At 39.1% G+C, this 13,826-nt stretch overlaps 1 protein-coding gene across 6 annotated transcripts in view; it reads left to right on the top strand.

The window, feature by feature from the left end:
* PITPNM2 (phosphatidylinositol transfer protein membrane associated 2) overlaps positions 1 to 13,826 on the top strand; it is a 286,382-nt gene that overhangs the window by 235,649 nt on the left and 36,907 nt on the right. For 4 of the 6 annotated variants that reach the window (XM_066603332.1, XM_066603328.1, XM_066603330.1 and 1 more), the window contains 3 exons: positions 6,471 to 6,620; positions 10,560 to 10,724; positions 13,059 to 13,262. In XM_066603332.1, the coding sequence (XP_066459429.1) occupies positions 6,471 to 6,620; positions 10,560 to 10,724; positions 13,059 to 13,262 (519 nt within the window). The remainder of the gene's footprint in view (positions 1 to 6,470; positions 6,621 to 10,559; positions 10,725 to 13,058; positions 13,263 to 13,826) is intronic. The other 2 variants (XM_066603333.1, XM_066603334.1) reach the window with 2 other exon arrangements.

Below are 13,826 nucleotides of genomic sequence, written 5' to 3'. Positions count from 1 at the left end.
CTGTTGTACAGATCAGCAAGCGTCTTCACTCTTGATCTATCCTTTGGTTTTCTCATTGGGCTCTTGACCTTTATAGTAAAGCTGTGGTCTATGGCATTAGACAGGTAGTGCTGCAGCTATGCTTCATGTGTAAAAGCCCCATATAAATTACTGTACCCTGTAAAGGCCTGCATTTTTTCTTACTGTATTTTTTATTTTTATTTTTTGCTTATGTTCAAAGACATTCTCTAGTGTTTACAGATTTCTCTTGAATATCAATTAATATTGCTTTGTTCCTTTAAAAAAAAAATTTAATATGGTCACAGTGGCCTTCAGCTGAACATATTTTATATAAATGGTGGCCAGGTGTTATACATGAATATTTTAAGGAATCATATAATTTTAACATGAAACATTTTACATTAGTGATATGCGTCATATTTTTAAAAACAGGTTGTAGATTCATGTTACTTCTTTGCTGTCTTGAAGAAAGTACTGTAGAAGATAATTTGCTAATCAGGGCTTGAATATAGGTCTTGGGACTGATGCACAGATCCAGCATTTTTAACTATTGGCCATCTTCTCATCAGAAATGTAGAGAATTGAAGTACTAGTGTTGCATCATCAATACACACAACTAGTCTGTCTTTAGAATAGTTGGTCACCTGCTGGCTTTGGTACTGTTGGCAGACAGATGTGTGAACGTATTCAGCTCATGCCACAGAAGCACAGCAATTACAAAAGTTAAGACTCAAATCATAGTCATCAGACATAATTTAGTTTATTCCAATGTATGCCATGATAACAGCTGTTTTTGTGGCACACTGTAACACATAAGAGATGTCAAACAATAGACACTATGGATCTTGGTATTGATTAGACACTAATCAGTACCTTGAATTAGCAGACCTGCTTGCTGTTAATTACTTTAAGAGAAAGCATAAGTAAATAAGAGCTTGTACATATAAGTCTATGTAAGAGTGCTGTATAGTTTGCTTTATTAAAGGGAATCTATCACTATTTTCAAAGGGTAAACAAACACCATAATTTTATAGTGCTTGGTAATACCTTTCTAAACCATGCTCCATTTCACTATGTTGCATAAAGAGTTTATAAAATAGTGCATGCTGCTCATGAAGAGTAATCTGGGCAGTATTGATATGGTGAAGAGTCACGGTGTCCTGTCTGTTAACACACCCATTGATGCCTGCTGTATATTTAACATCCGCTCTAGATCTGCCAAGAAAGGTATTAAAGCATTATAACAAAATAGTATTTATTTACTCTTCTTTAAAGGAATCGTGGTATATGACAATATGTTACAGATTGTGATAGTAGGGTACAGGAAAAGTGTCTACATGTCAGAGTATCTCTTTAAAGGGAACCTGTCCCCTCCTATAAGCACCATAAACTAAGTTATGGTGCTTATACCATAGGATAGGTCCCACTGAGTCCAGTGGTGTAATTTTTATACTTACCAGGCTCCTCGTTCCCGCATTGTCACCCCAAGAAGTCTGTGCTCCATCTTTCAATATGACTCTTCGTTCAGTAGGTGCATGCGTACTCCATTAGAGAACAGTGAAGTGCGCACGCACGGACTGAATGAAAAGCGCCATACTTGATAGATGGAGCACCAAGTTTCTGGGGTGACAACACAGGAATTGGGAGCTCAGTAAGTATGAAAATTATACCCCCTGAACTTGACTAGTTAGTTTATGGTGCTTATAGGACATGCCAAGTTCCCTTTAAATAGCATCTCTAGTTTGGAGAATTGAATTGTTAGCATTCCTGGGTTTCTTTTCCAGGTGATTATTAACCCTTTGATTATACCTTTCATTTGCTTTTCTACATAGAGGAGCTTTAAATATTAAGGTGGTTTCTGACTTTTTTGTTTAAAAAATTTTTTTTTTTTTAGACACCAGGAACATCCACCTTTGGTCTGCGACACACTACCATATTTGGGTCCGTATTCTGTCCGTGTTAATTCACGGACAGCATGTGCACTCACTATAGCCCAAGGAGACTAGAAACACTACTATTTTTTTATGTGGACTGATCGTCAGCGTAAAAATTCTCATCGAATGTCCTAATCTTGTCTGTATTACAGACGAGAATTAGGGCATGCAACGGCATGTCAATGTGCGGACAGTCCATGTATCTGACAGCATACAGATAGGTGGTGTCCGATGCGAGTTGCGCCTGAGCATCTGGGGCGCAGCATGGGCACACGGCAAGATTGTGGAAGCCATTACAGCACACTTTCATCCGTCTTTAGGTAGCAGTTGCCTGGTACTTTTCATCTTCTCACTAGCCTAGTTAGTTTTGCTTGCTGTTTATAATCATTCTATTGTTTCTGTAATAGAAATCAGCCTTTCATGCACTGGCTTCATGATGACTACAATAAATGTTTGGTTATTTCTAATAGCCAGTCGAAACCAGCACCGTAATTGTCAGGAGGGGCAGAGCTGCAGCCTGAGCCAATGATGAGACACAAGGTGGATTTTAGACTACCTCAGGCTCCCTGTAGACTCCGTGGCTACACTGTAGTCACTGATCACAGCTCTGACCTAATGAAGCTGATTCAAGAAGTCACCCAATGTTTTTACATTATCACCATTGATGGAGGAGTAGGATTTAAATGGTTAGAAAAAATAGTTTGGTGGTATGTGGCAAAATATGCTGCAGCAAAATATTCTTGCAGCAAAAATCAAGTAAAACAATTAAACTGTTCAAAAATACTATGAATCATCACTTTAAATATACACTCATTATAAAAAATCAAGCACCTAGGAGTTGCCAGAATTAAATGACTCTTTATAAATGGGATTGTAATGTTGACATAAGTAAATGATTACAATACCAGTTCAAAAGGATAATTTATCGAGGAAAACTGACCCTTGAAGGGAGGCTCTAGTACCCGGTTGGGCCGCCTCTAGCTTGCATGCAAGATGTGATATGGGTGTGCATGGAGGTATACATGTTTTATATGGTATCCTGCGGTATATTGATCCAGAATTGCTGTAACTAAACCTCTATATCGTGCAAACTTGAAGGCTGGCGAAGTTGGTGTCCCAGATGGTCCCATGCATGTTCTATTGGTGATAAATCTGGCATCTGGGCAGGCCACGGAAGTGTGACAATGTTGTAGGGACATTCCTGTGACACCCTTGCTGTGGAAATAGTTCTAGCAATCACTGGGGCCTGTAACAATGGGGCCACCTGTCTTTGCATAGCAAACAATGAAACAGTTGGAGCTGTTTGTGCTTGTTGGACGATCAGATGATCCTCTCTAGTGGTGGTCTGTTGAGAGTGTTCTGAACCCAGTCGCCTTGTGTGCGTGCCCTCATGCTTCCACTAGTCCCAATGTCAAAAACAATCAAGCACCTAGAAGGAGTTGTCGTTTTGCTGAAAAACTCGGCATGCAGTTACATCTCAGGTAAATATGCAGAGGCTTCTTGTGTGTAGTGGACCTGTTTTTCTGCTTGTGTGGACCTTGTTGACCACTAGACGCCTCTATGATGCAATTGAGGAGATTTCACCCAGTTAACAGAGTTTAAGAGGGGACACACTAATGGATTGCAAGAAGCTGAAAGGACATATCGACAAATTGCCTGCCCCCTGGGCCGTTTTGTCCAAGCTGTTAGGGAGTGTTGGGACCAGTGGATGTTTGAGGGCACGTGCACAAAGCGACTGGGCTCAGGATACCCTCGACAGACCACCAGTAGAGGGGGTCATTTTGATATGCATGAGCAGCTCCAACTGTTTCATTACCTGCCATCCAGAGACAGGTGGCATTATCGTTACAGGCCCCTGTATCTGTCTGAACCATTTCCAGGCGCTTAATTGAAGGACATTTGGTCTCACAGCGGCCATTACATGTGCTGCCTTTGACACCCACCCTCTCCTCAGTTTTCAGTGATGTTATAAACCACAAAACTGAAGTGTTACAGAGTGGGACTGAGTTGTCTTCAGCAAAGAATTCATGTTTAGTTTGGACACTGACTACAGCCGAATAATGCTCGACCGTGAACAGCAAGGGTGTCACAGGAATGTCTCCACAACATTGTCACACTTCCATGGCTGCCTGGTCACCAGATTTATTACCAATAGAATATGTATGGGATTATCTGAGATGCCAACTTTGACCGCCTATGGATTTGTACAATGTAGTGGCTTAATTAAGCTAGAGTTGACTCAACAGGGTCCTAGAGCCTCCCTTCAAGGGGTCAGTTTTCCACAATAAATTTTCCTTTTGCTCTGATATTGTAAACACTTATATCAATGTTACAATCACACATATAAAGTTTAAATCGATTCTGACTCCGTGTAGGGGCTTCTTGTTTTTTTTTTAATTTTTATAATGAGTGTGTATGTGTGTGAATATAATATTTATTTATAAAAAATATGGCATCAGGCTGTCAATAGTAATTGCACTGCATAGCAGTATAGCTTGAACTGGCAGACAGTTTTGTATTCGGTTGTGATTTGAACAACCAGATCGGGGGGAAAACTGTCCAAATTCCACCCTTGCTCCAATGACATTTTAGGTTATTAGATAGGCAAGCATGGGGGATCTCCCAACTGCTGGTGAAAATGGAATGGAATGAGTGATACTGTGAAATCTAGGTTTGTTATATTTTGTCATGATCTGTCATGCTGGTTTCACTTATTTTTCTCTTTTGGTTTTATCAATACATTATAGAAACACAAATCTGCATTTTCATACAGTGAAAACTGTCAGCCATTGGATTAAGCGAATTTCACATTATAGCCATGAGTGCCATTAATAAAGTTATAATGGATTGATTTTTCAAATAATTCATGACAGATTCTATTAAATTATAAGGGGGTCTGTCAGGTTTCCATCAACATTCTGGTAGTTTGAAATTAAAGTTAGCAAAAATGCAAATCAATTGTATTTTATATATACGGTGTGTGTATATGTATATGAGTAATTTAGTATGCTGGGTTATAATTTACATATTTTAACTGGAAATTAAGAATAAACTACCTTTGCTAAAAGAGTCTAGAATAGCTCCAAAAATATGTGTCTACTATCCATTATTCAGCTGTTAGATGTCAATGTGGAAAGTTTTCAATGGTAACCACCCTATATAAACCACCGCATGATAGCTTTCTCTATTATTTTCCTAATTATGACCTTCATGATAAATATGATCGCCTCTTTTCATCAGATCCCCAATCTTTATCTCCCCTGTGGAATACTTGACTATTTAAGGAAGAATTGCATAGAGAGGATAGGGGCAAAATAGAGTATAATAGGGCTAGGTTCAAGTATAGGGCTGCCGTTGTCAGACCGATCATACTATTAATCATGAAGGGCAAAAGGAAAATAGTACAGAAAGCTCTCATATGGTGGGTTACGTTTGGTTGTTACTATTGACAACTAGCAACATTGATATCCAACAGCTGATTCACGGTAAGACTTATTCCACTTTATGTATTATGGAGCTTGTCTGTATTTAATGCTGATTGATATTTGGAGACACGGATGCATGGTGGCTATTAATCTTCAATAAAGGTTACATTTTATATCATGGACTCCTAGGTTTGATAGTTTTATAGTTTGATGCAATGGGTTATGTCTAAGAGAGGTGCAGTTTCATCAGTTGTCTTGTTATCCACATAATCGCATAACCAGCAGTAATTCTTCTGTTTCTATGCTGTGCAACTAGAAACATTTTTGCACTGCACAGCAATGCCTCATGCCCACGGGCAGATTGGATTCCACATGCGGGAGTCTGCAGCGGAATCCAACCTTGCCCGTGGCCGAGGACACTGCACGACTTCTACATACCCATCTGGGTCTTCTGCGGGTCTTCTCTTTTCTTCACTGCGGATGTGTTTGCGGAAGTGCCGGCCAGTGCGCCACCGCACATGCACAGTGGTTTTTCTTCATTAAACTCCTGCTTTCCCGTGGAATCCGTTGCCTGTCCTTAATTGAATTGCGGACGGGCCACGGATTACAACGGCTTCCATTGACTTCAATGGAAGCCGTCCGTGTGGGATCCACAGTGAAATGGAGCATGCTGTGATCTTTTTTTTGGCAGACCAAAAGGTCTGCAAATCAAGTCCGCATGCTTTATTTCACTTGCGGACACCCATGTATCCCTATGGGCCGCTTGATTAGATCTGCCCGTGGACATTGGACCTAAGGGCAAATGTGGAAAATGGCAAAACCAAGAAACAGACATGCAGTAGATCTGGCTACAGTCAATAATATAATGGTAAAGGAGCATATACATTAGCTCTTCTTTCCGATGGCTACACAGGTAAATAAGAGAAAACTGTATACATCATGGCCCAAAATAAGTCTTATCAGTCATAATGTGAGAAGTCGAAATGGCTACTTTTCTTTTCAAAGGAAGTGTGTTGCCTGAATGTACAGTATGTTCTCTGTTACATTGTCTGGTTACATGTTTGTAGCGTTTTGTCTTGTTTTATTTTGTTTCCCTCTCATCTTCATCCAGTCGAGGCTGTACAGAACAACCCCATCCTTCTCATGGAAGGCAGCCCAGCGGTTGCTCTCCAGCGTCAAGATGGCGTCATGGAAACCAGTATTCCTGTTCCTGTCCTAAGCTGCCAAGACACTTCCAGTAAATCTGCCACTTGTGCTGAGTGTGTGTATCCTCCCCTCCTATTGTTTTCCTCCTCTGAACCATTAATCTTTAATGTATGTTCTCTAAGCTGAAAGCTTTTCTGCTGGAATATGTCGCTGTCTTAAGTATAAAAAGAAGTTTTCGCCAATATCCATAGTAGTAGTAATACCACTTCAGAGAAAATACATGGGCAGATGCAGATTGCCCTATAGATAAAAGCTGCCCACCAGGGGTGCGAGCTGCCAGGCCAACTTCTATTTAAAAAAAGGGTTCTCTTCATGAGACAACGCTTTAAACAGATTTGTAGTTGAACTAGACAGTTTAAATACCTTTTAGGCCTCATTTACACCGGTGTTGTGTTGGTTCTTTATTCTGACCATATAAAGGGTGGGTGCAGAATATCCGGCCAATGTTACTTTATAGTATTGTTCACACCTTCAATACTCTGCACTGATGGTCTCACACACTATATATTTTTTTAATTGTGAAGCATCTTCTACCAGATATTGTCTATCACACTCTAGTAGTACCAGCCACTACATACTGTGAACAAACTACAATACCTGCTGTTTTGGATATGCTCTCACCCTATCGTCTAGCCATCATAATTTGGCGCTTATCAAAGTTGCTTAGATCCTTATACTTGCTCATTTTTCCTACACATCAACTTTAAATATTGACCTCTTGCTTTCTAATATACCACACCCCTTGCCAAGTGCAAAATAATCAATGTTACTCACTTCAGCTGTCTGTGGGTTTAAAGATAACCTGTCATATCCTCATGTTAGCTGCATAGCTTTGGAGCCACAGTCCCTCTAACTTCAACAATTTCTTTCTCTTGTTTATACTCCTCCCTGTTCTCCTGTATGGGCTCCTCTTAGATTCGGCTCCTGACGCTATAAATGTGTCAAATGGGCAGTCCCTACTGCTCACTCAAGTTAGTCTGATATCACCCATTGACAAACTCACAGCACGAGGAGCCAAATCTAAGCAGAGCCCATATGGAGGAACAGGGAAGGGGGAGTTTAAACAAAAGATATTGCTGCAATCAGTGGATTTTTTTGATGTCCCATTCTATATTTTTAAAAAACCATTCTAATATCCTGCAGGTTTCACACTGACCACTAAAGCTCCCTTTATACGGGATGACTGTCGGACGCCCAAGCTCCCGATGGCCGTCCCACAACTTGCCGCCTATCGTTCCTGTGCTTTACACAGAAGCAATAGTTGTTGAAGTGAATGAAGGCGGAGCGGCTAGGCATTGTTCCAGCCTGCACACCTCCATTTACAGTAAACGAGAGAAAAATATGTTTCACTGTCTGGTTTTAATTATTACAAAAATATAGGCGATGCATTCCCTCTAATGTTATGGCTGATTGGTGTATAGAATCACAGTTTACATGAAGCTCATATTACACGCAAGAAAAGCTTTCAGATTGAGTCCAAGCAGGGGGGCATGTGTAGATGTTTTATGTTGACCTACAAGGCTTTCTTAGTATCTATGCAAATTTATTATATCGCATTAGTAAAGGTTGCTTAACAAACTGTAATCATTTGAGCCATCATGTCTGGTCTGCGCTGATCTATACCTCCTGGCTTCCCATTTTACTGCTTCATTGCATAGTACAACTATCATGCTGGAATCACACATGCAGTTTTCAGTGCCGTTTTTGTGATCCAAACACAGGAGTGGATACCCAAGAGAAGATGTATACAATAAATCTTCCCTTTAAGCTTATCCACATACATATTTTTTGTGCTTGGTTGTTTTTGTTTTTTTTCTTTTAAGTTGGGGGGGGGGGGGGTGCCATGATTTTCATGTGTTTTAGTCTGTGGTGTTTTTTAGTTTACACATTTGTCATAGTTTTTTCATGGCATTCTTTCCCTATAGAACAATCTATGGACAAATTAAATGACTGAAAATGCATCACACCTAGAAAATGCTGCATTTTGAAAAAAACCCTGTGAAAACCCACAAAGCCACACACAAAAAAAACACAGCTTGTAGTATGCTTCATAATAACATATTGATTTAGAGCAAATACTTGGAGGTAGCTTCTTTTTTTTTTTTGCTGAAAAAGCGCCTAAACGTAAAAAAAAAATAATACATACTTTACTTTCCCTTCCTGTTTGATCCATTTACTGCTATGCCTGAAGACAAACTGTTTCAAAGACTGCATGTGATTCCATTTCCACAATTTTTTTGTTCATGGGCATACATTTGGTATCCTTTCTGTGTATTTTCATCTTGCTGTCTTTCTATTGCAAATGTTATTGCATTAACCTCCATATGAAGTACTGTAGAGGCTATAAAAGACTGTGAGATAATAGTCTTAGCTGTATTTAACCCATATGCTGTAATTGTGCGGCTCTCATAGTCAGTGGGTTTGGATACCAAGCAGTTTACCTCTTGTGCATTTATCCTGCAGTATTGTATTTTATTATTATTTTTTCATCAACAGCAATTTCATTATTAACAACCTTTAGTACACTTTTATATCTACCTTTGTGTAATACAGTGACGCCCTACAAGTTTCTGTCACTATGGTAAGAGTGGCATTACAATTGGATGTACAATTGAATTCATGCTTTTAAACTTGGGTTATCAGGCATATTGATCTGGAAAGAAGTTAATAATATTGTATAGAGGCAGCGCTGCACAACACGATTCTCGTTGTATGTGTGCAATATTAACAAAAAACATCTACGCTTATGGAATATTCGGGAGATTTATCAAAACTGGTGTGAAGAAAAAGGGAATCGGTTGCCCACAGCATTTTCAAAATGAGTGCTCGAATTTGGTATCTAGCAGCTGCTACACTTTTCTTTCGCAGTTTTAATCTGCCCCAAATTGGAAAAGAGTGCATTATGTTTAAGGACTTGTACTAATTTCATGGTCAGGTCCGACAATCCAGTGGCGATGGGCTGTGTATGGGATGGGAATAAAGAGCACTTCCGCCTGACCTGAAATTATTTTTCTTGGCTGTTTTTTCCCAGAATCTGTATAATTGTTGAAACAGGCTGAACTGCAGCGCTGAGTGATGCTGTTCCTGGGAAGAACAGGCCCATTTTTTTCTAATTTTGCAGAACCGAGGGGGGGGGGGGGTAAGAGTACTAGTGTATAAAGTAGCCACAAGCGAGAGCTTCACTATAACCAGTTTTGTTGTCAACTAAACAGGGCACTATTTTGTTTTCTTTTATTGCTTTTGTTTGTTTGGTAGTGACTTTCTACATGCCACAGAAAAGTTAATGTCTAGTCAAAATATATAAATTATTTAGGTTTTTTCTCTCCCAAATTTGTACTTGGACATTTCAAAAACAACAGTCACTATGGTAGTTCTTTCCCAACACATTTTAAGTTATATGAGGTACCATATGAAACCGATATATTTTCCCTGTTTTTCAGTCTGAAGTAAATCACCATCAAATTTCCCCTCCCCCTTCTTTTTTTATAATTTCTGTCCTTCCGATGACATGCTCCCATTATTCCTTCTAAATGCATATGTTTATATATGTATATATGTGTACATAGACAAGTCTGTGTGTGTGTGTCCATATAAATCTATCATGTACATGTATATGTATATAAATATATGTAATTCATTAAAGGATTTTGCATTGCATCAAATAAGTTTTTATTTATTTTTTTATTTTTAAGCCCAGCCTTGTCGCAAATGTTATTTTTTATGCATTTGCATTTTCCCTCCCCAAAGTTTTGGAATGAAATAAACTCCAGGTTGATATTTCATTTGCTTGTCTTGTATGGGTTTGACAATTGATATATTTTTTTGTTTCTCTGAATGCTTTACAACGTTTGCATCCGAGGTGTTGCATCTTCATCCCTCCTAATGCCTTCTTGTTTTCTTGTCCTGTTTGGGTCTAAATTTTTAATTTTACTTTTTGTTTTGTTTTGTTTGTTTTTCTCCCTGTTCTCCTGTTTTTGTTTTTTCGGTTTCATAGCGGATGTTGTTCAATTTCATGGTGCAGTCTTCGTGGAAAATGCCTCCCCTTCCTCCCCCATAACAGCTCCCCACTTCAGGGGGTACAGAAGAGCAAGTGAAATCAGCATTGCAAGTCAGGTTTCTGGAATGGCCGACAGTTACACGGTTTCAAACATAGCCAACAGTAAGTGCCTTGTTGCCTAACAAGTGTGATCTAAGATTACATAGTATTTATAGCCCTGCAGATTATCAAAAACACAAATAGCAACACATGTGGGGTAATGCAGCTCACCAAACGGATAATCTGGTCTCAGTGTTCCTCTAGTTTAGCAGGCTCGCAGAACTTCATCACTGCGTCGGCAGCGGGTCATAGCACTTGAATGATAAAAAGGGTACATAGTGGCACACCAAGGTAAAAAAAACAAAACAAATAGGTTTGTTTCAACATAATAATAAAAAGCAAGTGCACATGCATATCCTAGATTCCTACATGTAGCCGTCCAGCATGTGCACTTGCTTCTATTATGCTGAAATAAACTTGTGTTTTAATTTTTCTACCTTTTGAGTGCCGGAATCTACCCTTTTTATTCACCATTCACAGATATGAAGCCTAACCATACTCATTGTTTCATTAGTTGTTAAAAGACTATGACACCAGCCTTATTTAAAGGACATAATTTTAAAGCTTCAAGGACAGATATGTTGTGGACCTTCTGATGGGTAAAAGCCAGTAATTATAAGGCAGCAGAAATCTATTCAGTTCTGTGACACAAGAACGGTTGACAATTGGAGACTGGTTAATATAAATCTACTCGTTTGAATCTATAAAATGTAATTATTCAATCGTATGAAGTGTCAGAGCATCGCAGCTGCTATTTTCAGGTAGCCAGTGACTTGATGCTTGCAGATAGGCAAAACATATTGGGTGGATTTTTTATTTATTATTACAGGTGATTCATGCTATTCTCTGCCCGGCATGATACATGGCTCTCACGTGCTTATGCTCTAACAGGCATAGTTCAGATGTTATGTATTAAACTCAGTGTTTTTGCCCATGCTGTACATTTTGAGAAGGGTGCTTTTGATATGTCTGAATGCTCAGTTCATCAGCATATGCTTATCCATACAGTTGTGAGCATGCTGCTAAATGAAGATTGATCTCTGCACATATACAATCCTCGTGCGTATGACGATGTCCAGATGCTTTACTTTCCAGAGTTTGACAACTGTAGTCATTGGGGGTATTCTTCATTGCACGTTATGAATGGGTGGTCCAGTGTGCAAAACTGCATTACATCCTTAGATACTTCAGAAACGCAATGAAGTCCTTTCCCCTTATATGAATTTGACCTCACACCAAGTTCCATTTGCATGTTGTCGATTATATTGAAATGGCTTTACTGTGGAGTACTGTGTCTTACCACCACCACTACCCCCTTGCATGCATCGCCTCTCAAAGACCATAACACTGCATGATGCACATCATACGTAGATAGTTTTAGTTAGGACACGCTGCGAGCAGAAATCAAGTATTCGCTTTTCTAATTTTCACACAATCCAACCTTTCATGCATGTTTTATATACTGAACTGAAAGTAGCAGCAAGAATTGATTGTGGTTGTTCTCCTTAAACCATAGCTTATATCGCTACAGAAAATTATTTGAAAGACCAACACTGCCAAATATATCCATACCCAACGGGCTGAGGCTAGAAAATGGAAAACCTGAACGGCTAACAATTTTTATAATTTTATTAATACCAAGCTTCAAGTAATTATTTGAAATAAATGTTACCCTCACGAAGTGTAAGACAACACAAATGATGAATAAATGAAATCTGCAACATTGTTATATACTGTATATTCCAAAAATCCTTAATGTGAAGCGAGGAGAAGCTGTGACCCATCCAGTCTGGTCTGTCACCAGCTCTAAAAGTCATTGCCCTAAAACGTTCGACTCATTGTGGTCATATTTAATGCTTAATAAATCTTAAATCTTCATAAGAGAAAAGCTGCTTATCACAAATCATTCCTAATTCCAGTAGTGTGCTGTTCATCGGCTTTAAAATGGATTGAAGGGGTCATTTTTCAAAAGATAACAACCAAGTATGACTCCAAGTATGGAAGTTTATGTTGTTTATTTTACAATTCTAAATCTTGTTCGTACCCTAAAAGGCCATTTGACCCCGTTCCCACATAATTAGGCACTGCTGGTCTCACCAGATATGATAGCTTGGAATCCATTCCAGATTTTAAGAACATTTGTGAACTTATAAGGAACACATGCACTTTTAGCACCTTTTAATCTATGAAATGATAATATTCTACAGTCTGCAGTTTGGTTCTCATGTCTTCTAGCAACTGATACTGACTTTAAATACATCCAGTACGAAAGAGTGCACACAACTGATTGCATTCACTAATTATTAAATGCACTTTTTGCTGGAAGACATAATAATTGTGACGTGACCTCTTGCATGTTTTGTGGTGTTAATTGGTGTGTTTGCTTTGTTCCTTTAGAAACAAAAAATCATCTTAACCATTCCAAAAAGCTAAGTCTTCTGTCACAGCTTGCCCTCCCTTACAAACCTAACACAAAAACAAGTTCCCCTACAAAAATTAATCAGTATCTTACTGAGCAAAGTCATATAGGAAGAATGCTAGAGGTGGGGGATTGGAAGCACAGCAGCAGCCCAGGCATCCAAGGCTCGGACATCTCCAAAGGTATTCCAGATAGAGAGGCTATCGTACTATTAACCCATCCAATGCCCAGAATTCTAGGGATGTAACCCCTCTTCCAGGCACATTTATTTCCAGCACTTTGATTGTCTTATTACTGGGGCTATCTGTACCGATCTGTGAAATCTCACAAGATTAACATGCTGCTTATAATTCTATACCATTTTCTTGTATGTCATGTTTATTTCTTTTTATCGTATGATGCCTTCATTTAAGCATATCATAGGTTGTAGACATATGTCTGTTTTGTTCTTTTCATGCTCCCACAGAAAATAGATAAGTGTTTTATATCTTAAAAGGAATCTGTCACCTACCTTTAGCCCTAAAAACAAAGCTTATGAGCTGAAAGTAGGTGACTCGCTGAGTCTGAGGATGTAAGGGTTTTACTTACCTCCCCCAGTGGGATCGCTGAAAGACACTGCTGCAGCGCATTGAGCGATGCTGCCAAGTAGTCTGCCCATTATAAAACTAAAGCGGGTGGACTACTTCGCATACTGCTCAATGCATTAAGTAGCATCATTCAGCGCTGACACTGGGGGGAATGACAGG

The sequence above is a fragment of the Eleutherodactylus coqui genome, chromosome 5 (assembly GCF_035609145.1).
Source record: "Eleutherodactylus coqui strain aEleCoq1 chromosome 5, aEleCoq1.hap1, whole genome shotgun sequence".
Classification (NCBI taxonomy): Eukaryota; Metazoa; Chordata; class Amphibia; order Anura; family Eleutherodactylidae; genus Eleutherodactylus; species Eleutherodactylus coqui.
This window is presented reverse-complemented; position numbering and strand designations above follow the sequence as displayed.